Consider the following 24,238-nt stretch of genomic DNA (forward strand, 5'->3'; position numbering starts at 1 on the left):
TCAAGCCTTTTTCATTATCCTGCCTTCTACCTCAAAAATTGTTTTTGATTCAAATGATTTTGTTCATATTTTCAGAAAAGCAAAGAAACTTTCATCAGAGCCAGACCACCCAAGAGAATATGGCACAAATTTATGCCCATGTGGCTACGTCTCCCACACTAAATGCAAATGAAAATTTGTCCCCGTACGTCACTCGTTCTTTCCATGATGATTTGCATTCAAACCCACCGGTTAAAGACTTGGTCAGTGACGGTTTCAATAAAACCCACGGCAATGAGAAACGTACAGATCGCCGTTGCGCCAGGACACAACAGCAGAACAGATGTCGACGAGTGGAAGGGAAAACCTCAAGCAACATCCCTGAGAAGGAGAACTGGTGTCTTCAGTCAGACCCTGATGAAGATGTCATGTCTGTGGACGAAAACAGCTGCCTTAGAAGTAAAGACGTGCACAAGCATATCGACACCAGCTTGAGGCATAGCACGACCGATTTTTCAGCGGATGACTGCGATTCACAGTTACCTTTTTCTTGCCTTTCACAATCGAGGAAAGTTTCTTCTCAGAGCCCTGTGGACTCTCCAGTCACCGATCGGTTGTTCAGGATAGCCTTTGTGCCTTCAGGAGAAGCTGACAGTTCTTTTGTACTGGAGGAAACAGAATTAGAATCGAACGATCAACTGGCAATTTGCAGTCCATCGTCGTTTGCAGAAACAAATATCCAGCCTAGTTTAAACATCGACATGTTACGATACGTTGATTCCAGGCTTTTGGACACAGCGCCCATGCCCGATTCGCAAACAGAAACATGTGATAGCAGAGAGCAAGTGATAACCTCAATTTCATTGGCAGAATCGGATTACAGCGATTCAACCGTGGTTGACCCCGCCCTCTCGGAGTTCGATGCAAATACAACAGAAGTGTCAACAGAAGGTGATTGGGTGTTGTCAGAGGGCGACCCAGCTAATGCGACCGATCAGAGTCCGTTCGACTCGTTGGAGTTTACAGCAGACACGCAGGGCTGTCTGGTTCTGAAGACATCACCAGCACCTGACATCGATGAATCTGACGTAGATGATTCACAGACCTTTTGATCGATGGGGCAGTGTGTCAGATCGCAGATTTTTGTCACGAAATTTTCAGGCCGGTTTTCCACAATTCGGTGTTGAATGGAAGACCGTTTTGTGCACCTCTTATGCATATAAATACTACAATGAATCAGATCCACCCCAAATGCGTAGTTTCTAATTAACTGAGAGGAACTTTATTGAAAATGAGCGATCGACAAAAACCACTGACAGGTGAAATTGGAGTGAATCTTAAAAGTTGTTTGTCTTTCTCTTATTCACGCTGTTGACCTGAGCATGTAAAGCAAATCTTCATAAACCACATGTACAACCTATACTATCCCTAATCAAAAGATATGAAAAGCAGTGTCCGATGCATTTTATTCTATTGAAGCACGATGTGGAGCAATCAGTGCCATCGTAGGTGATAACAAACACCCGCAGCAACCAAGATGTTAGTAAGATTTTTTATGTGTTATATTTAATAAACTTAAGACGAGCGTAGCACTGTCGTGATTTCTGCACGAGTGTGCGTGTAGTTGATATTTTTCCCCAGCACTAGGCATTGATTGCAGTGGGATTGTCAGGTGAACCCGATGCCCTTAAGTACTTCTGGAAGATAGAATCGAGATCAAGCGTACAGTGGGTACACTGTTCAAGGTTCAAGTCAGACAGTCGTTAAAGCTATGAATACTGCCGCGCATATTCATCATCAAGTCAGACGAACTGTGTGTGTGAGAGGTTCTGTGACGGACAAAAATTGGCTCTTGGCTTTTGTACACGTAAGTTTAACTCCTTAATTCACAGCGATGATTGTAAAAAATAAGACAGTGGGATATTCTTGTTTCAGAATATCATTCAGAGAATAAAAACCGTATCTTCGATCACGCTTCTGCAAAACAAAGCAAAACAAAAACTGGAGTACTGATCACTTTGTAAGTTCTGCTATTGTTCCGACCACCAGATCAGAGACACTATGTCGGAGTGGCCAGCAATCACAAAACGTTGGTACTTGTTACCGTATGAAACAAAACTTTTCCTTTTACAAATCAGCTGAAACCTGCCAAAATTGTCCTGCTTTAGTTTTGGAGACGGACGCACCATAGACCACCTCAGCGATTGCATCCTTGCAATAGCTCCTTTGCAAGATGGAGGCATTTGTTTTGACCTTACTTATCGTCTCAGCTCTATGTGACGGGCTGCCTACCCAGGTGACCATTCAAAGTTTAATCTGAAAAATCACTTTTCTTCTCCCATTTATTCAGCACATGTTTCCTGCGCCCTTCTATACTCTCTGATCCCACTTCTCAGGGGAAACTGAAGGAAGCACTCATGTCAATTTCAGTCTTCAGCAAGCCACTTCTTGGTAAAAACATCAATGGAGTCATCAACTTGGCTCAAGTTGGCTGGACAGAAATTAGCCCCAGACTGGGGGACAGTCTACTGGACTACCTGCGTATCCTTGAGGTAGTCCTGTAAACTGGTCCCAGTCTGGGGCTAGACAGAAATGAACATCCAACAACCCAGGATGAGAACTGGGTGCCGATGCTTGGATGTCGTTGACGTGATGGGGGACTTAAGCAAATTTGACTTTTGTTGGAACCCCAAAAGTCTGGTTTCTGGTCAGGAGCTGGCACCAAAAGTGGTGCCGCGGCGCAGCTTTTTTTTCTACCCTCACTTTTTTTCTTGAAATGATTTACATAACAGATGCACGCGTAACGCCGGCTGCTAGCTACAATAATACAATAAAATAGACAGGCCCTCGCACTGTTTACTATTAAAACACATTTTCAGCTTGTACATGCACACAAGACATAAGACCGCCTCGTTTGTCTGGTACCCAGAAGTTAATGTATACTGGTCATACAGAGATTGCGTCATCTAAAAACAGTGCCCGACTACAAATATGTGGGGCCTTTACTGTACATATTATTCATTACGTACCCCGTCAAAAACACTTAAATTACGCAGAACACGTGCAGGATTCCAGTCACTTAGGCAAGTTTGGCAGCTTTGGGGCATCGTTTATACAAAATAAAACCTTTTTTTATACTTTGCCGACGCGCAGGTTTGCAGCGACTCGCGGGCTGACCAGAAGTCAGAGACTTTTTTGGCCTCAAGTATAACTTTTCAAGCGAGTTTATATTAGTTTTTCCGTTTTCCGCAATAGGAGACGATTGAATGGTCTCACGGAAACTTTAGCGACCCTGGTCTCCTTGTTACCGGTGAGAGCACCAGCGATGGAACTTGTGTTTGTAAGGTGCAAGTTCCTGCTACGGTCATCTGTACCGATTACCAGGCAGAGAGCAACTTGCAAAAACTGCAGGAGATCCAACAACAGGTAAAACTATTCTTTAAAGACTTTTTGCAAGCGACTGTGATGTCTTTGGCTTCAGATTGAGTGTCTTTCGGGAAGCTTTTTCTTCGAATTTAGTGTGGGCCTTACTCTGAGGTTTTGAAACTTGCACAAGGCTGAATTTTGGATCTTCGGACAATTATCAGGTTTCACAGCTGACACTCGCAGTCAAGAAACTTAACGAGACGACCAACTTGCACTCTCAGCTCTTCGCTGCATTTGAAAGTAATCTGACAGAAGTCACTTCGACCTTTGAACTCATCGAGGGAGGGCAGGTGCTCGTCACGAGGCTGGAGATAGAGGGCGTGCTCTCTCGGATCCGGAGCATGGAATCCACTCTGTATTCGCTACGGGAGTGGCACGGAATTGAGACGGACGTGGCTCACATGAGCAGAATCCAAATCATGATGAATGAGGTATTGTAAAAAGATGCAATTGAAGTAATGATTTGGTCTCATCATTGAAGACTTGACGGCTGTTCAATGCGGGCTGTATGAGACTTAAATTCTCAAAGAGAATGGACCGTGCCGAAACTCCGACTAATAATGGAACTTAGCGGAGCAGATTCCACATTTGCCTCTCGGTATTTATTGGAAAATTTATTTCACAGTCGTCCTTTTATTAAAATAAATAGGATGAAAGTTTGAATTTTCAAATAATTAAAGGAGAATCTTTTGAGGAGCATTTTATAAAGAGCTGTACAACCTTTACCAAATCAGTCCTCAATATTAAATACATTGTATTTTGCAGGCCTCAAACATCACCAAAATAATGGATGCAATGGCGTCACAGAATATTATCGACGATTCGGCTGCCATGCAGCGTGAAATCTTGTCGTTGACCGACCAGCTGAGGTCTTGCAATGACCATGTAACGTCGGCAGGTGGCGATGGCGGGTCACAGTTGGCTGGCGTAGCGACCGAAATGCCGGCAACCGGTCAACAGGATAAGGTTGATGAGAGCGATACGCTGCCGCGGCTGTGGCCTGCAAAAAAGACACAAAGTACTTTGATCAGGTTTAGGATACCCTGCACGATATGCGGTAAAGGGGATGTGATGCACAAGCTGTATACCCTAAGGCTATTATGCCTTCTGCCCCCCGGAAATCTGAAAGTAATTCCAAAGATTCCATCAACACAAGAGAAAACGCAAGGGGGAGTCCCCTTTGCCGCATATCGTGCATCATGAGTTTGAGGCGTAGGCTAGACGCTGTTCTGATGTCCCGAACTTAATGAAAATGAGTGTGGCGTCAGCACGGCAATTATCCTCGAGCTGGACCAAGAGAGGGCACAATTTTCGTAGCAACGACAGCTCCTTTGGTCGGAACTGAACTTCACTGGTTACGACTATGAAATGTACGCGTTACAGTCACGTACGTAGCTACCAACAAAATTAACACCCCGACCAATATAGCTCGTTTCGTCCAATGAGGGGTGCTTCTGCTTGAGGCGGATAGCAGGACAGTTGCGCTAAATGCCAAACTTGGATCAAGGTGCCACCGCTACCATGAACAACGATAGCGCGGCATTTTGTTGAGCTAAACTTGAGGGTTGTGCTAAATGCTGAACCTCTGACTTGCCAGATTAAAAAAGATAATCCAATATTTTGAATTTGGCGCAGTCACAACTGGACGCTGCGTGGGTAACCTAGACCTTAACGATCTTCATTATTTTACGTTGATACTTGCCATTAAAGAGGCCAGTTGTAACGCATATTTTAAGAATTACAGATACAATTATGTTTAACAATGATAGACTAGTTTGACTGGCGCTTTTGAGTTAATGTTCACAGAAACTGGAAAAAGGGTGACCTTTAGGAATTTGATATCTTGTTAAAATATTGTTCACTTTACCAAACGTCACAAAATATACTTTAAAAAATAAATAGTATTTAACTCTTAATCATGGTCACCACACGGATTGAAAACTCTTTTAAAAAAAAGGTTGGGCATGGAAGATCAACGTCATATTAAACGAAACACTTTCTGTTAAAAAGAGACAGTTTATTTGTCTGTGGCTGACTTGAACATATTTATACGGAAGGAGATGATTATTTGTGACATTTTTAATCTAAACATTTCTTTCAGATTCCTGTGGGAAACTGCTGGATGTCTCAGAACCTTACACCGTTCGTGGAAACTTACTGACCAACGGCACGTGGATGCGAGATCCCTTAATGAACACAGACATTGTCTACTATCACGGGTTAGACTGCCACTTTTTGCCGCTTTCAATAATTTTAGGAATCTCCTTAGTACAGACCTTCTTGACTGCATAATAATCATCTGTGCAGTTGTCCTTTGAACGAGGCCAAATTTTTGTAATTTCGGTGTTTTCGTAGTTGAGGTTTGAAATTTCTCGGTTCGAGATGAAGCCGACGACGGCAATCGATGTAGCCAAGATTTTCAACTAAAAGTTTGGATTTTAAACGAGTCGGTCAACAGCACCCAACAACATCCCGCACCAGATGACCAAAGCCACAAAACGGTCGTCATATAGTACGGTTGCCATGCTTCAATCTAAACTCGGATGCACTTGTCGTGCTTTACAGTGCTTTATTTTCGATTCATTAAAGTTATAAAGTATTATAATGAAGTAATTAAGTGGTTCATTAAATTATTGTCGCAGGAAAATGTTTGTGCTGTCAACATACCTGTTGACAATAAATCGCTGTAAAGTGTTACGGCATGTTGACTTTAAAAAAGTAACCTCAACCTTTGTCGAATTCTCAGATTCAAGTCTGGCTATAGGACCAGCGACAGTCCTACCTATTTTAAGAGTGGTTCCTCTGTCAAATCTTTCCAACGGGGTGAAACCCATCAGATAGCTGGAGAAAGTCTGGAATTTGTCGTCGAATCTGTCGTTCGCAACGGAGTCGTTTACACGTACTCCAGAAGTGAGATTACTGAACGTTACCATGATTACTACCACCGTACAAGAACAGTCTATGAACAAAACTTAAGTAAGATAGAGCTATCCCACAGCTCATTCCCTCCAAGAGCGACTGACGACGAGTTCCAGCGGGGAGTAACTGCGACTGAGCTCGAACAAGCGAGGTACCTGCCCCCCATCGTCGTGCCTAATGCAGACCTGACCGTGGACGAATCGGGGCTGTGGCTGTTGTACGGCGATTCGCGCGGCATGCTCACGGTTAGCAAGGTGGACCCGGACACTTTGCAGTTCAACCACACCCTGCACGCCGCCTACCCCAAGGACCGCCTGGGTAACTGCTTCGTGGCCTGCGCTAAGGTGTACTGCGTGGACAGCTACACCGATTTCGATTCTCGAGTGTCGTACTTCGTGGACACAGAGAGCGGGTTCGAGGGCTTCACTAATATCCCCTTCATTATCAAATACGGTAGTCTGTCTTCCCTCGAGTACAATCCGTATGATCAGTTGCTGTACGGATGGGATAACGGACATGCCGTCATCTACTCACTGACCTTTGAATGATTCTGAACGATTGGCTCTTTTCAAACTCTGCCAGACCAACTTAAGGCTTAGGCCACTTTGGCATGCTGAAACTTTTGCAGCTTGTAGGTTTAGTTCATTTTGCATAAAATGTCTGAGTGATACACTCCTCTGATTGACAAGAAGCAAATCGTTGTAAGGGTTGGGATGGTTTGAGGTAATCCAGGATGACGACATTATTGTGGAGGCATCTTCCTTTCTATTTGTAAACTTTGCGAGGTGCCCGAGCTTGTGTATTTTGCAAACGTACCACCACACATGCGCACGAACCTGCCAAAGGAGTAATGACTTTTCTGGTCGTGGGGAAAATAAGTACACGAATTTAGACTTACTTAAGAATTATCTTGGTGTCAGCGATAACGTTGAATGACCTTAGTTGCGCTTGCAAACTGTCGAGGATGCGGTAAAGCTGGAGAGTGAGACTAGAGATTGCTCACAATAGTGCGCCTCCAAGAGTTTGCAACTCGTTAGCCAATCACAATGCGCGAAATCTGTCGACCCAATGCGCGTTTGGAAAGGGTCGACAGATATCGCGCGTTGTGATTGGCCAATGCGTTGCAAACTCTTGGAGGCGCACTATTGTGAATCCCTCGAAGCACATATGTAGTGAAAGGAGTAGCTTACTAGTGAATATAATCGAATATATTATACTTGGCGAATATATAATTTCACTGCAAAATCTTAAAGCCCGTGACGTGATTGTTCAATACTTGTAATAAAAAAAATTAAAATCCCGTAATTTTCTCATGTTGTGATTATGATAAGAGATAGTAGACTTATTCAATCGTGTGGTGCAGATGCTTGAAAATAAACTATCTGAATGAAAAACTAACGATTTTGCACTTTTCGTGTATTGATTCAATCTCGACAGTAAGTTGTACAGCCTAGCGAGAAAAGCTGTAATCTGTTGAATACGGGCGATTCATAATACATGCATGTAATGCGCTTCCACAGATGAAATCTGTTGTCGACCCTTTCCAAAGGCACATGTCCACAGATTTCGCGCACTGTGATTGGTCATTGCGTTGCAAACTCTGGAGGCGCACTTATTGTGAAAAACCCATATTAATATTTTGTCTTTTAAGAAATTAAGGCATTGAAATGGTACTCCAGACGGACACAGTAATGAGCACAAAGTTCCACGTTTTGTCAAAAGGGCAATTTGCCGGTATCTTTCTATGTATAGAGTTCCCATGAAACAAGTGCTCGGAAGCACGGTATTTGGAATATGTTGCATGGGCCCAGTGAGCAGGGGTAATAGCAGTGCTTTATAAATACCTATACTGTTGTTGTTATTATTATTATTGCCATATTTAGTTCACAAAAAATTGTCTCCTTCGAACAGCTCCGAAAGCGGGGCAGCTCGGAACGCACCACTGCGAGCTAAGTTGGTCGCTAGTATTAATTATTTTCACGTTCTCAAATAATAGGCCGCCCTCTATTGCCCTTTCATATGACATTTTGTGGACTCGCCCATTCGGTCGATCGAATGTCGCTGTTAGGATAATGTGAAATGGTGTGAAATATTCTTTTCTGATCCATTTTTCTGTATTGAATCTGTCACAGATATTTCTAGGGATAGTCTCAAAATGGTGAGTAAATAATCAGTATTTAATATTTCTTAAATAGTTTGAATTTGGAATTGTTGGATAACGTCTGGTCATTTACAAATTTTTGTGTCCGTGGCATGCAGTGCAGCGTAGGCCTAGCTACATGTACGTACGGTGCAGCATTCAGCCCCGTAGTCGTAAGCCTAATTGAAGGATGTGTATTTCCGACACATAGACTACTTGCATGTTATGCATTGTTACTATAGGCATGGTAGGCTTATTGCTACTTGTAGGTACTGTTTTAAGTTAAGTTTTAGCTCATATTGATTACTGATTCCTCCACAGATGCAATTTATGCTCCTGTTCAGTAGGCAAGGTAAGCTCCGCCTACAAAAATGGTATCAAGCACATCCAGAAAAGACCAAGAAAAAGATCACTAGGGAACTCATCAATACCGTGTTGTCACGGAAACCCAAGATGTGTAACTTCCTAGAGTGGCGGGATCTCAAAGTTGTTTACAAAAGGTAGGCTATGTCATTGTCAAGGATTAGGCCCATAAACAGGGCCCTACTTGGGCTTACTCCTTCATCGAGAAACTGCTAGGGCCCTGTCCCGATTGATAGTAATTTCTTTTGATCAAGATTATCCGAGATGCCCGGGGATATTATCAGACATCCAGTGGATCTTATGAGCTGAAATTGCACCAGTATGTTCACTACTTACGCTGTTAGCTACCCTCCAAGTTGCTATTTTTAGAAAACTTGCCTTTTCCTTGTTTGGAAAAAAAAGTTGCCTTCAGCATGTTCAGTTGGCATTTCCCCACTTCGGATGAATGTTGGCCGAACTTGCACATTACACAGACTCTTTTGTATAGATTAAGTGACGGTAGCCTGTACAGAGAGCCCGTCTAGCTTACACCCAGACTTCAGCACATATGAATTTCTTTTAGGTCCGCGAGAGTACCCGTCGATCCAAGTCGTCATGGAAAATTACGGCTGCTTTGTGTCACAGCTAATATGCAACGCTACCCTTTGCCTGGTTTCTGGTCCAGTCTAATGCCGCTTGCAGCGAATCGTTGAACATGTAGTGCGGCGGGTTAGTTTTGTGCAGGTCTGGCCAAAATTTGCCCAGAGTGGGGAAAACACCAACTGAAGGCAACATTTTTTCCTTCAAATGAGGAAAAGGCAAGTTCTTTGCAAGTAGCAACCTGGGGGATAGTTACCAGCGTAACACCGGTGCAATTATAGTATATGAAGGAGTATGGCCCTGCTTACGGGTTAGTCAAGGATAGGAACAGATCAGTAATGGATTATTATTAATAGGCCGCTTTACTGGTTTATTAGACTAAGATTTGATTTGAGTCATTTGCGAAAGCAGACCTGTTTTATGGAAGTGGTTGCGAATTTTTATTTTTTATTGTAATAAAAATGGTATAAAATGATAGACTGATGTTCTGTGCTTATGGTTTAGCTGGAAGTCCTTATGGTTTAGCTGGCAGTCCTTATGGCTTAGGTGGCAGTCCTTATGGTTTAGCTGGCAGTCGTGGGATTTCCCTGTTATGAGATAATAAAGTTTTATTGTATTGTATACATGTAAGTTTTTTGGGGAAGGGGCAATCAGATTGTGGACTATCGTTATACGTTGTACTTACGTCAGTGTTTGTTTTTTCCCTGTTTCTTCCAAGATATGCAAGCTTGTACTTCTGCTGTGCCATCGAGGATAAAGATAACGAGCTCTTGACATTAGAAATCATCCATAGATACGTGGAATTGTTGGATAAGTATTTTGGAAGTGTAAGTTGCCGGCAGACTACATGGATGTATGTACGTATACTGTAGACGTAGTCAGTGTTTCTTCAATAAAAGTAATACGTTGACTGAGGAAACTCCTACCTTGGCTGTCTACAGTCCTAACCCCAGCTCCCGAGTAATGAAGGATGGTTATATCATTGGCTCTTGTCCTTTATTTTCAAATGTTCCTTTAGATCTGGGTTTTTTTCATTTAGAAATGGTACATCAATGATCTTATCATGATTTGGACATTCTGGGCTTGAACATACAGGTACATGTATCTACATGTAGTCAAACCATTATACAGTTTGCCAAATTTTCCACCTGTAACTGACAACAATGTGTACACATGATGTTTTCTTCCAAATGCATTTAGCTGCTTTGGCTTAACTAAAATTTGATTGATTTCAAACTGATGCCTTTTAAGATTACATAAACTGTTCGTTTAGCAAGATATAAACGTGTATCTGATGATTACTGGCCCTCTTTTAATGTGTGCATCTAGGTTTGTGAACTAGACATCATTTTCAACTTTGAGAAAGCGTACTTCATGCTGGATGAGCTGATGTTGGGCGGAGAAATCCAGGAGACAAGCAAGAAGAACGTCTTGAAAGCCATCCAGGCTCAGGATATGCTTCAAGAGGTAAGCCCGGAATTATTGGCCCTCTGATCCAAGCAAGTAAGAGTCTCTGAGGATACCTCATAACATAGCATGGCCGGGAGGCGCCGGTTTGAGCAAAGTGGAAATTGCTCTGAACTTTTCTAATAATTGTCTTGCACACTTTGACCATTGCAACTGTTCTCATTATGCATCGCACTGTTTTCACTACTTTTGTCTTCATATTTTAGTTCATTCGAGTTCCATCTTGCGATTACCTGAAAGGCCATTTTCCTTAGCTTCTCATTCTGAATGCACTTGACAGCCTTTCAAGTTTTTTTTCCTCAAGTTTTAGAATTTCTGAACAAGCTGTAAGCTTTTCATAGTTGGAAACCACTTGTTGGGTCACTCTTAGATTTTTACAGTAATGAAGACCTGATTTCATCTTGCTTGAATCCTGACATCAACTTCGTGTTGATATGGAATTTGTAAAATTCAAAAATTTAGAGCTTGGGTTTTCATTTCAATTAAGTTTTCAAGATTTGAGTTTGAGACTAATGCAACTGGTCCAAAAAATAAATCTCTTTTAAGGAGCTTTTGATTTTGGAATGACAGTCAAAAGTGAGAGTTATTGTCCTGTCGATGGGAAAAAACAGTAGTTTTAAGTGTTAACAATTTTTACATTCATTTGCTGCCGCATGTGGATTCGAACCCCCTGAATAGGAGATGCAGGTACTGGTGCCTTTGGTGTCAGCAATTGTGCAGCCAGTTACCCGTAAGAAGTAACTGTGGCAGACTCGGAGAGCACTTTACTCACAAGCACTTCAAAAAGGGTTGCAGAAGTTTGCAAATTGAATTCAATCTGAACCTGGAGGCTTCTAACACTACAGAAAAGTGGGGACTTGGGTCTGACATGAACACAAATTGAAGAGTGCTAATGCATTTTGGTCTGAATTCTCTTTTGCACACTGTGTAAACAACATTTTAATCATTGACTGAACCTTTTGCCTATTTTGCTAGGTTTGTTGGCAAGTGTGAAAATGCTGTGCTTTTTACATTACTAGATGCGGGATTCACTGATTGCTAAATTTGAGACGCACATTGAAAAGATCCAGACCAGCCTGCATGAGGCCAAAACTGTTGGAAGCCCATTTGCAACTGTCTGCCCATTTGTGGCCAACATGCTTGACACAGTAGCCACTGGGGAAAGCATTGTGTGTACTGTATATTTTACTCGCTCGAAAATGTCACCTTTGGTTTTTCTCCCCTTTTGTTGCACATAGTAGTACTAAGATGTGATACCTGTATTGACACCTTGCATGGTGCTTTATTCAAAGTTGTCACCTGCATCCTTTGGTGGATTCATTAACATACAGGCTCTTTGCAGGTGATTTTCTGCGGTCCACTGAGAAGTGTGGATACACTATCCATTCAAAGTTGTCTATGAACATTAAAACGATTGCTGTATACATTCATATTGGACTCAGTGCTCCGAAAAACTCACTCAGCGCTTTTTGTTCAAGGAAAGCAGTTTAGTGTGCTTACCACAGGGAAATGGTGCCAAGACGCCCCCTGGCGGTAGTAATGCTCAGGTTTCGCCTTCAACATTTGCACAGAGTCTGTATTATACAAACTAGGCCAGGGAATTACATCTGATAATGACTGAACAGGGAAATGTGTCCCTGTTGTCAAATTTGGTTACCTTTTGCGCATTTATTCCTTAATTGACTTGTCAAGTAATTACTATTAATAAGTTAATGTTCTAGACACCAGAGCAGGCATCAAGTAACTGTACTGTAAGGTATTGCAGTGATTTTATTTTCGTCTATTAATTTTGCTCACAAAACTCCCAAAGTATAAAAGTAGATTTCTAACAGCCAGTAAATGGTAGTGTTTTAGCTTTGGCTCTTGGTGATTAAGCACATAGTGGCAAGATACGTGTGTATATTTCTTCGTCTCAGTTTCGGATGGGAAACTTTTGCACGTAGCCTGTAACTTTCGAAATTTTCCATCATTCAAACAGTGCAATAGGTTTGTTCATATTTATGACTAAATTTTGCCGACTTGTAGCCTGGATTTCGTATCTTCGCTATCTGTGTCGAATATTACATCTGAAGGTGTAAATACTCAACCCGTATCGGAGATTTCCAATCACCATCAACACTGCCTCTGCCCTGCAAAAAATTTCATCCATTGATTTTTTTGCAAATAGTTTTGGTAAATAGTAAGTAAGAGTAAACTCGCCTTTGGTATCAAATCTATCCACCTGTTTCTAAACCATCCTATCACACAGAGACTTGTGAGGACCTCCCAACAAGTGTACCTGTGGTAGAACTCCCAAATTACCAATCCCTCATCTATTTTCTTTCTGTCTTGTAGGATTTCGATGAACCTCACAATATTTTTATGGATCTGGGTGTTCACTAACCTCCTGTTGCTGATGCAGTCCTTGCACCTCCTTGCCTCTGCCAATTTCCTCCTTGTTGCTGTGCTCCCGTATCATCTTTCTCTCTGCATCATCTACCAGCCTGATACATTTGCATGCTCCTCATTTGTCCCTCTGAACCTTTCCTTGTGTACTTTTCTTGAGACTGGTTTCAGAGCAGAGAGTTGCGAGGTACTGAGGTTGCCAGCAAAGTTCTGAGGTCCTTCCTGCAACAGGATTTCAAGCTCATCATACCCTGTACACACGCACTCCTTGTGTTTGTATTGTATTTCCTGTAATCCTTGGAGCTTGTTCTGAGCATGAACTTGTGAAATAGAAAATTAAGCAAAATGCACATCAGCTCTGATAATCAGCCCATCAATATTTCCTGTGTTTGTAGAGGTTTTGCATGGTAATCATCTTACAGGGCAGTTATTTTGTTGCAAAGGGAAATCTCTTTTGTACATATCCTGTGGAACAAAAGCGCTGGCCTGCAAGATGACAGCCATGCAAACCCTCTATATTTTGTTATACTAGTTTTACATTAGTAATGTTTGTTCAACATTTGCGCACAAGCCCGCAGTGCCTTGGCATAGACACCATATGCATGCAATGGCGCCTTACGGCAATGTGAACAACTGTTGCTCGTCACCATTTTTGGGGTATTTAGCAACAAAGCTCACATACACTGTTGACTCACTCATACCTTACCAAATAAATTTAGAGACACTTTAATATACGCCCTTAGCCATTCGTTGTATTCGACTTCATTACAAGTCCCTGTTACCGAAAGTGGAGTTGAAATGGGACCAATATCCTGTGTTAATACGACCGTTTCACAGTAGTGCGCCACCAAGAGTTTGCAACGCGTTTGCCAATTACACTGCGCGGAATCTGTCGATCCAAAGCGCGTTTGAAAAGGGTCGACAGATTTCGCGCCTTGTGTTTGGCCAACGTGTTGCAAACTCTTGGAGGCGCACTATTGTGAATCACCCGTATTTGGCTCCCAGCTCAGATTGGGATAAAAGCCTGAAATGTGTAGCGTCTGAAACTGAATTTGACGATGAGCATTCTTTATTCTTAGTATAGCGCACACGTACATGGCTTGCCCAGAATTAAAAAAGAAATAAAAAATCATGGTTTGCATGGTAACCCATTGACATGGTTTACGGTATGTTGTGACCATTTTTGGGCAGTTTTCTCGCCCCAAACATTGTGTTCATTGTAAATGCACGTTTATAACAATATTTGTTGAGAATCTGAAATTGAGCTGAAAATGGGAGACCAGAAACTTCTTACTGTTTGCCTGCTTCGAGCTAGCGATACTATAGCAAAGATTTTGTATAGAGTTACAGATGAGCAAGGAACAATGCACTTTTAAGTGCACTGAAAAGTTGTTTCGTGATTAATGATTTGGTTTATCTACCAAGATCTCATGTGTTTCTCAGTTTGATATATTTTGTGTCGAAGGACACTCACCACATTTGAAGTACATTTTATGCTGTAGGTATTTTGAAAATTTGACAGTTGCTTTGCCCCACTGTTAATTTTGTTTTCCAGAAGTGATCAAAAGTAAACATTTTGTTTTGAGAAAGCTGTGGTAGTTATGAGCATTGAAACATTGTTGAAATGCATTGTGCATGAGTACAGTGGTATCATTTTTAGATAATTAACATATTTCTTAAGCCTGGTTTTGGAATGGTTGCCCCCAATTTATACTTTGCGGATCTTCTTCGAAATGGGAGTCAGGTTGTACTGGCAAACTTCAAACTGCTGGCACACGTAGCTGACTACTTATTGGAGATTGTGCGCGGAATTTAAGTATTCAAAGTGAATAGTACACATTTCTGAGGGTCATCTGCGCATGTTTGCACTTTGTACAAGTCACGGGAATAAGGGGTGGAGCCTTCTATGCTCAGTAATTTTGTCAGCACGCTGGACAAATTTGTGCTTGCCTGCAATGAGTTTTAATTCTGGGGGTCAAGCGTCAGGTCATTGTGTTGCCAAAGGGCTTGATCAGAACATTTTCACGTGAAACTAGCAGATATAAGATTCTGAGATTAGCTTGGTATAAACAGAAAACATTCCCGCGTTGAAGTACAGTTAATGTATATTTTTGTCAGAGTTTCCTGGGAAAGGCCATGCAGCCAGCACAACTGCAATATTTCAGCTTGTAGCCATGGTAACTGATGATGTGGTGGTGGGCAGTGCCTGATCATAACTCGGTGGCAAACTCACAGAACTTGTCCTTGTGTCCTTTTGTCAGTTGTGAATTTCCCAAAGAGCTACAACCCTGTGCAAATCAGTTGAAACACACCTGTGTCATGTTCCTGCATCTGAGTTAAACTCAATTGTGCGGGAATTTAATGATAATTGATGCCAGACACTGAGCAGCATTCATAAGAGCCGCAGTGAATTTGGTGAGAGGAATGTGTCTCCTGTCTGAGACATGACAGCATGGTTTTGTAGTTGACAAAGTTGTCGTTGAGTCACCACAAGTCAGTTGCTGGTCGGTCAGTTGCAAATCACAACTGGGGCAAACAGTTTCCAACAAAATCCATTACTTTCAATCCTTTGGCACTGTTAATCTCCGGTTGTAATCAGACTTGTGATCGGGCTTGGGATGGACTTGTGACTGGCTAACGAACAACTCTGTCATTTTGCACAGCATTGTAGGTCTTGTCCATATGTGGCCTAGCATTGTCCGTGTATCTGTTGCACTCTTCCCCTTCCCAGTTGCCATTGGCATTAACATAAATGCCATGCAGCGCACTCCCCTCCGATCCCATCCTCCTGGCTTATTAACATTTCCTTTTGCTTATCATTCCCTCCGTCATTTCATTCTCACCCCTGTCGTAGGAAATCCAGGCTACCGTCGCTGCATTAGAACAGCTGGGGTTCCTGTAGTCGCATGCATGAATGCTTGCCTCTACCATTTCCTAGTTGGGGAAACTCCCGGAGTCTGCTGTTACTTTTGCTTTGGAGGTGCCACTTGCATAGTGATGATGTGATAGAACACACCATGACAGATAGTTATCCATGTTCATGTACATGTGTTTAGAATAACCACATACACTTATGTGAATTATAAAAATACCTGCATAAATCCCCATCATCTGATTGATGGATCTTTGATCGCATGTCATTGAGTTATATATTCCATTCAATGGTAGCCGTTGAATAGATCTTCATTTCACTTGACTGGTACCCACCCCAGTTTCATTTATCTCATTCCCAGTGAGAAAGAGGAAAATAATGTAGGGACGGAATTCAGTCTGATATTGCTCGTACGTAGCGATCGGACATGAATCGGACAAATAACAGACATTTATACGCGAGCGGGACCCGTTTGCTCTCCGAGCAGAAGAGGATTTAGGCAGGTATTATACAAAACAAATGATGAATGTTTCGCCGAGTGGAATGGAACATTGCATCTATCAACAAATGAAATTATTCTTACCATTGCACGAATATGAAACATTCATAATTTGTATACCATTCACTCTTCTGAACTGTAAGGGTTGTCAAGTAGACCCAACTGTAATTCTTTAACTGTCTGTGTGCCTAAAAGAAATTTTCAAATAACACCACAAGCATTCCACATTTGTACTATATATTTTCTATCTAGTTATTTATTGTGACAAAGACCGTAAAAATTGTATCAAAGATTGGCACATATATATTGTATACCTAAATTTTATCAAAAATTTGATGCTTTTAGCTTTAGGTGTTTATTGAAGATTGTTGCTTTATGTCTATTAGCAATTTAGTATTGTATTTCACTTTGGCTTTTGCAACAGTTTTGAATGGTACCGTGATTCAATTCAATGCATTCAAGCATAAATTTATTGCAGTAAATACACATAAATAGGTTACTTGTATTTAATGTGACCTTCGATGCAGTTCATGTAGTCAAAGTGTGCATTCCAGTTCACCAGAAGACATCGAGCCAGTGTCGGTAATATTCCAAAAGTGTGTGCTCCAATGTAAGCAAATGCGTCAGAGGTCATTCGAGAATAGAGAAACACGCGCGCGACGGTTTCGCTTTCGGGACGGATGGTTCTCGGATGACCTTGCCCTTTAAAATACTGAAATGGCTCCTGTGTTGGATTTAATCCTCAGTTTGTGGAATCAAATTATTTGCAAAAATAGCTAATGTTCGTTAGAATCATACATGTGTATCTTCAAACAGATATGCATATGAATACACAAGGTTTCATACTTCGCGTACGCAAAACCAACTTTCCATAAGTTACTTGAAAACATTTACGTATAGCAAGGCATGGTGGTACATTCTACAAAATTTAGGTCGTAAATTTAAAGTATACGTGCTTTCGATATCAATTGTTGTTTTATACCTACGTTAAGCTCAATATTTTAAAACAAATAAAAGTGCTTGTCGGTTGCTGTTTTTGTTCATGGACAATTAATTCGTTGTTCATAACATCACATGAGGACACGTTGTATAAGCGCGACCTTATGTATGTCAGTGTGACACACCTTTGACCTTACTGGGTTCCTTTAGGGGTGCTCCGGTGACTGTAATTTTATTTCTGTTTCTGCTGTTTTTGTTGTGTAGGAAGCTGAAGTGAACAAAAGCGTGCTTGAGGAGCTTGGGCTAACATGATGATTGACCTTTGACCTGCCAGCCAGAAAAGCCCAGTTTTCAGCTTAATGCCATTCCATACATTAAAATATGTCTTAACTAGCGTAGGTCATAAGAAATCGTGACAAAAGTTATGATCGTAATTATCATTTCTGTGCAGTCAAAGAGTAAAAAATTGATTATCTACTAATATACCAATACAAAAACCAGGGAAAGTCCTTTATAAGAGTACTTTTCTAGTAATATTGCCGTGAAGATTGGTTTTGAATTTCAAATTTTGTCAGTAAAGAAAGCTTGACTGAAGCATAAGTCTTTATGGTGCATGCCTTTTCGTACAAATACAAATTCTTGACGCAGTGTCAGTGGATTTTAAATGAAAAGCAAACGACAAGATTGGCATAGTACACTTCTATTCACTACATTGATTGGCTGATACTCGACACACCTGTAAGTGGGCGTGGTTTTACTGCAACGACGTCACACTAATGAACCAGACATACTAATGTGTTCTGCCTCGTCTCAGTGCAGTTTGTGGTTAGCATTTTTGTGGTTTATGGTTTATTTAATTATGTACGTTGTCACAGCCATACGGCTGAATTAAAATGGCATTACAAATCAATCATATACATTTAAAAACAACCGGAGTGGGAAAATTGCCAAAATTCATCCATGAAATCGATATATACATGTACATACAAAATAACAAAACAGCAATGTAACGTACAACTACATTCATCTTAAGACGCATAAAATGATGACAAAGCGAAAAGGTATAAGACTTTTAAGACAAATAACATAAACGTGTGGGAAAGAATGACTATACATTTACTGCGCAAAAGAGGTGGTTATCTATACATCGGACTACGTTTAAACACTTTTGAAATCAAGATAGCGTGGAATAAAAAACGCGTTTTAATCAATAGCGATTTCTAGGATTTGTCAGCTGAAGAAAACAGTGTCTCGTACTTCTGTAGAAATTATACACTCGAAATAAACCATAAACAGTAAATTGAAAGTGGTGTCGGCTTCTTTTTTTTTAATTTAGCAAGAGGGAAGTAGGGTTTGCTCTTTTGACGTCACAGTCATGTTTTTCCCACAAGTGGCTGCTAAAACTATGGCCGGCCGTCTGTACAAAAGTAAAACAATAATTCGCAGTGTTTTTTTCTAAAAAGCCCACGCAGCTATCAGAATACCGCATAACAATACACGTACTACTAAATACTTTATGAAAATACAACCTTATTGCGACAGATGTCCATTTTGATCGAATTTTAGGTAAAATCCAAAAACCAACCAAAAAGGTGATATTTCTGCAAAATTCGGCCGCCAAATAAGTCATAGGCAAAACGGGAGTGGTCTATTTTAATTAGTCTTTTGATGGCCAACAGCAAAGTAGACCATGTCCATGCGCAGACTGCTTGTTAGTGGCATCCTCCCACCCATTTTGGTGCGCATGTGTACTACGTTTACAGCGCTGTATCTCGTAAGTTAGCGTTCCCCATGTGCCAGTGTGTGAGATAAGATGAGATTGATGCCTTACACTAGGAAGTCACGTGGAGTGTATAAGTCCACGTGGCTAGGTCAATTTAATAATTTTATTAGTGCTGATGAATTTGTGAGGCTTTAATTCGACAGAAAGAGATGAAATGATTGTGGCCTGGTTTTACTTTACATACTATATGTTATTGGTCTTTCCAATGATTACCAAGTGCATAATGATATAACGTATTCATTCGTATGGGCCTAGTAGAAGTTCGTGAAACATTTTCTTCATGGTTGCCAAGACTGCTTAGCATTTTACTTTGCGGGAGACTCGATCACCCGCTCCATTAGCCACTCGGTGAGTTCTCTTGTTCTCAGAGAAATGCGTGTTCGTGTTCTTGCTGAAGACATATGTCAAACTAAACGAAAAGAAGAAATTGGACCTCTGAACTCCCTACTTCGGCAAACGACGAAATGGGAACCCATAGTGCATGGCCCAATTATTTTCAGCTGCAAGAGCCGTAGACAACTCTAAATAACAAGCGCAAGCTCCATCACTGCTATTTTATGGTTGAATTGGACAGATTCCAAAGTGGAATATTCCAAATAAGTTGTACATTAATTGTACTGTTTCATCCAGAAAGTTTGTTACCCGGAGGTGCTTTTTAATCCAGAAAGTTTGTCACCCAGAGGTACTTTTTATCCAGAGTTTTATCACCCAGAGGTGCTTTTTATCCAGAAGGTTTGTCACCTAGAGGTGCTTTTTATCCAGAGTTTTATCACCCAGAGGTGCTTTTTATCCAGAAGGTTTGTCACCTAGAGGTACTTTTTATCCACAAAGTTTGATACCCACAGGTGGTTTTCATCCAGATAGTATGTGACGCAGAGGTGCTTTTTATCCAGAAGGTTTGTCACCTAGAGGTGCTTTTTATCCAGAAGGTTTGTCACCTAGAGGTGCTTTTTATCCAGAGTTTTATCACCCAGAGGTGCTTTTTATCAAGAATGTTTGTCAACCAGAGGTGCTTTTTCTACAAAAGGTTTGTTACCCAGACGTGTGAGCACTGGACGTTGTAATTGAAGGGTGTTGAGTTCATTGATACGCACTTACAATGGTGGGTACTCATTACTTCCCCCGAGCGGTCATTCCAACGACGTGTAGGGTTTTTAGTATATTATGTGCTGCTTTGTTAGAGCAGAATACATGCAAGAGCGCAGACTGTTACTGTCTTTTAAAACTAAACTCTTCCCAAAGGTGAATGTTTCTTGTAGCTTCTTCTGAAAACCATGGATATCGAGTCCCTCTACGGCCACGAGATGAGGCCAGATTCTCCTCACGATGCTAAGAAAACCTTTTTCGAATTCCCTTCTCAGCTGGGAGACGCAGGCCAAGTCTGGTCTAAGATAGTCTGCGAGGGACCGGCGTACATCGGAATCCAGTGGGATCTTGGAATTGAATTGAATGGTAGATAAGTTCTCCAACATCCTGACCAGTTGATCTTAATAAGCGTAGGGCTTTTAAAAAGTGACAAAAGTTACGATGGTCATTATATTTGATTTTCTTTAACGACGAAAGAAAATACAGAAAATCCCTTTAATAAAAGTACATTTGTTGATAATTGTAGTGAAAGTTTCATTTTCAATTCAGGATTTCTTTATAAAAGAACACTTTACTGATGTTTCAAGTGACTATGGCGCATGCTTCTTCGCAAAAACAAGTCTCATCTAAGAACACATGGTTTACATACTCACTGGTAAAACATACTCTCATGCAATATTAATGAATTTTAATTCTTCTCATGCAATATAAATGAATTTCAAATTAAAAGTAAACGATAGCATTGATAGATACTTTTGTAGGGTTTATGGACTTTCTTTTTGTCGAGCTAAATCTATGTAAATCTGGCTTGTTAGTGATGGCGTCATAGTCACGTTCGCTACTGATTGGCTGATAGGGCCTCTATCATTCTGCACTACCCCAATGGTTCCATTGCCACAGACGTGAGTGGGCGGGCTTTAACGAAGCTTGTTCCAGTGAAGTATGTGGTTAAGATTTCTATTTACATGTACTGTACATTTATACAAGTATATTTATTGCATGAAACCACTTTTTAATTCGGCAATTCAGTGGACGTAACCCAGATAGCAAGCTTACGTTGGGCCAACATTGGTTCATGGTTGATTCATTGGCCAAATATCGGTGTTGGCTGAGAGATGTTGGCCCATTGTTGGTCCAATAACAGAAAGTTTTCCTAACCTTCGCAAAAAAAGTTTACTGTTGGCCCGTTGTTGGCCCAATGTTGCTGAAATTGACGGCAATTCACATATCGGCACGACGTTGGCCCAACTCCACTTCGCATCGTACTAAAACAACGACGCATATCACACAATAAAATTGAATGAATGTCAAACTAAAAAAAAGATAATTAAATGGCTTCTTAGGTTGTATTAAAATAATTACCCCTTTTAAATATTTATGAATTAACAACTTAAACAATAAATTTAGAAACATTTTATAATATTGTCCTTGCTTTAAAATGATGAAATAAAAATACATGTGCCACAAAATTTCGCGCGTCCGCATCAGTTAACTGGCAAGTGGCCAAATAACTCCTACACGCACACACTCGTCGTAGACGTAGTACACAATGTAATGTAGCGCGCATCGTTCGCACGTTGTACTTGTACACGTGTTTTAGCCTGCGTATACAGTACATGCAGCACACGTCCTAGTATCTCTCTATCTGCCGACCGTCCAGTGCAACTGCAAGATTTATAGCATCGAATCCATCTTTGAGTGCAACCAATCACCTGAATATAGCTCAACAATGACCACGATACTGCTGAAGTACATGCCAGTTTGTTGAGATGAGGTTTGTATATAGACGTTTTCCCAGTTTTTTTTTTCAGCCTCATCTCGACGATTAAAAATGACATAGGCCTGAGCCTTGGCCCTACTTTACATGTACATTATTGATACATGTAGTACATGTACATTGTGCAAGTTCCGTGACGTTCATCTTGCTGGACTTGTGGCTGTAACAGTACTCAGCTAATAATTTTGACCGTGTATTTAACGGTGGTCAGAAAGTAGGCCTAGGCTAAAGTTTGGGGATAAAATGTACAAGTCATTGTCTTATTGGACGAGGAGGAAATTAAAAGATAGAGTTTCAGAACACATAGATGACATCTTTGAAAGTACTCCTAAGCGGCCTAGGCCAAATTGTCGGGATCATTTGGGCCTAGGCCTACTTCCGAACAATGGGGAACAAGGCCTCTCTGTTTCACCGTTAGTTCCTGATGAGTCAGTGAGAGCACTGACTGCAAGTTTATCTGATGAAGAGCATTCAAACTTAAAGAATGTTGACATGATTGATGAGCCTGCAAGTGCTACAGATGGCTTCTTTGGTTCTGCTTGCAGCACAGACTGTAACCAATCATTTGATCACCTTATGTTGCTTCCTGAAGATATGCAAATGTACCATTTCCATGAGAACAACCATGAGTATTCTAGTAGTACTGGAAGTGACTGCGAGTTTGCCGCATGTGTGACAGAGAGATTGGAAGCAAAGTTGATAGCTGATATCAAAAATTGGGCAATAAAAACAAATATTCCTATGTCGGCTCTTGGTTCACTACAGCAAATACTGAAACCTTATTTTCCTTCCATGCCAAAGGATCCACGAACTTTGTTGAATACAAAAACATCGCTTTCTGTAAAAGATATTGCTGGAGGCCAGTATCATTATTTTGGAATCATACATAACATCAAAAACATTCTTCAGTCACATGTTGAGCTGCATAATGAGTCATGTCTAGATCTGCAAGTGAACATTGATGGATTGCCTCTATTTAGAAGCTCTAGCACACAATTTTGGCCTGTTTTAGGTCGTTTGATGGGTTGCCAACAGCCATTCATCATTGCTTTGTTTGAGAAACCAAACCAACCAGTGTTTCAGAGTACTTGCATGACTTTATTGAAGAAGCTGTCAGACTAAAAAGTGAAGGATTTGACATGGATGAAAAACATTTCACTCTTCAAGTTTCATCAGTCGTATGTGACACACAGTGGTTATCATGGTTGTGATAAATGTTGGGTGGAAGGAAAGTGGGAAAACAAAATGTTATTTCCACAAGTTGATGCAAAACTGAGAACTGATGATGAATTTCTCAAAATGGCAGATGAGAATCATCACATAGAAACATGCCCATTGAATAACATGGGTATAGGCCTAGTTTCTGCATTCCCAGTTGATTATATGCATATGGTGTGTTTGGGTGTTACTCGCCGATTGTTACTTCTCCTGATTAAAGGCTCTCTGCATTGCCGATTAGGTGGGATTAGAAGAAAGGATATATGAACTTTTCAAAGTGGTAGATAATTACTTCACGACCCCGTTGCCATCGGGGTGTCTTGGCATACACAAGGTAAACGGACTAGATGGTGTACTGCATTCATGCTCCATGGTAGATATTAGATGCAAGTGTGCAATATTCCCTTGCAGAAAGGCCCACTTAGTTGTAGCCTTAAATCACCAGGTCTTTTGAATCTGTAAATAGATGCATCAAAAGTACTTTTTGACCATTGTCATTTTTAAATGAGATTTTTCTTTTCTGCCAGTTTTAGGGAGCTTTTCCTTGAAATTTGCACTTTTTATCCCCATCTCCTCCAAAAGCATGGCTTTTAGAAATTAATACTTTGAAATGATCCGAAGAAGCAAATATGTAAATTTCCTTAACCTGATTGAAGATGATATTATGTCACTCAGTATCTATGCAGTGATTGAGTTTGTTGAAGAGCAGTCGGTTGCATTAGCAGCAGATAGCTGGTTGGTGGACAATGAGACATCTGTAATGTGGCCGCCTTATAAGTCACAGACAAGGGTAGACAAAGCAGTGC

At 41.0% G+C, this 24,238-nt stretch overlaps 4 protein-coding genes and 1 pseudogene across 15 annotated transcripts in view; 4 read left to right on the forward strand and 1 right to left on the reverse strand.

The window, feature by feature from the left end:
• The window catches only part of gk5 (glycerol kinase 5), an 11,939-nt gene extending 11,276 nt beyond the window's left edge, over positions 1 to 663 (reverse strand). The window contains exon 1 of one of the 3 annotated variants that reach the window (XM_022238064.2): positions 523 to 663. The gene's annotated coding sequence lies outside the window, so the exon portion shown is untranslated. Of the gene's footprint in view, positions 1 to 228; positions 426 to 522 lie in introns of those variants that run through there. The other 2 variants (XM_087146069.1, XM_087146068.1) reach the window with 2 other exon arrangements.
• Positions 1 to 1,568, forward strand: part of LOC110980967 (uncharacterized) — a 2,880-nt gene extending 1,312 nt beyond the window's left edge. For both annotated transcript variants that reach the window (XM_022238065.2, XM_022238066.2), the window contains exon 3: positions 76 to 1,568. In XM_022238065.2, coding sequence (XP_022093757.2) covers positions 76 to 1,091 — 1,016 coding nt within the window. In that variant the 3' untranslated portion in view covers positions 1,092 to 1,568. The remainder of the gene's footprint in view (positions 1 to 75) is intronic.
• A 46-nt stretch (positions 1,569 to 1,614) lies between these two features.
• LOC110980965 (noelin-2-like) lies at positions 1,615 to 7,722 on the forward strand. Of its 3 annotated transcripts, none has more exons than XM_022238060.2 (7): positions 1,702 to 1,846; positions 2,118 to 2,275; positions 3,235 to 3,405; positions 3,567 to 3,836; positions 4,171 to 4,423; positions 5,507 to 5,624; positions 6,152 to 7,722. In XM_022238060.2, the coding sequence occupies exons 2-7, from the start codon at positions 2,213 to 2,215 to the stop codon at positions 6,870 to 6,872; spliced, it is 1,596 nt and encodes a 531-aa protein (XP_022093752.2). In that variant the 5' UTR covers positions 1,702 to 1,846; positions 2,118 to 2,212; the 3' UTR covers positions 6,873 to 7,722. The 3 variants fall into 3 exon arrangements, with proteins under 3 accessions (XP_087002193.1, XP_022093752.2, XP_022093753.2); XM_022238061.2 differs by having other exon boundaries at positions 2,148 to 2,275; XM_087146067.1 differs by lacking the exon at positions 2,118 to 2,275 and having other exon boundaries at positions 1,615 to 1,846.
• Positions 7,723 to 8,324: 602 nt separating this feature from the next.
• Positions 8,325 to 18,874, forward strand: LOC110980978 (AP-1 complex subunit sigma-2). Of its 7 annotated transcripts, none has more exons than XM_087146075.1 (5): positions 8,325 to 8,482; positions 8,786 to 8,964; positions 10,125 to 10,263; positions 10,736 to 10,873; positions 16,113 to 18,874. In XM_087146075.1, exons 1-5 carry the CDS (start codon positions 8,480 to 8,482, stop codon positions 16,158 to 16,160), a joined length of 507 nt encoding a protein of 168 aa, XP_087002201.1. In that variant the 5' UTR covers positions 8,325 to 8,479; the 3' UTR covers positions 16,161 to 18,874. The 7 variants fall into 7 exon arrangements, with proteins under 7 accessions (XP_087002201.1, XP_087002200.1, XP_022093783.1 ...); XM_087146074.1 differs by having other exon boundaries at positions 17,833 to 18,874; XM_022238091.2 differs by having other exon boundaries at positions 10,125 to 10,233.
• Positions 18,875 to 19,022: 148 nt separating this feature from the next.
• LOC147796853 (uncharacterized) lies at positions 19,023 to 24,226 on the forward strand (annotated as a pseudogene).
• The last annotated feature ends 12 nt before the right edge of the window (positions 24,227 to 24,238 follow it).

The sequence above is a fragment of the Acanthaster planci genome, linkage group LG14, assembly GCF_054643075.1.
Source record: "Acanthaster planci isolate LZ-2023a linkage group LG14, COTS_SCS, whole genome shotgun sequence".
NCBI classification, from domain to species: domain Eukaryota; kingdom Metazoa; phylum Echinodermata; class Asteroidea; order Valvatida; family Acanthasteridae; genus Acanthaster; species Acanthaster planci.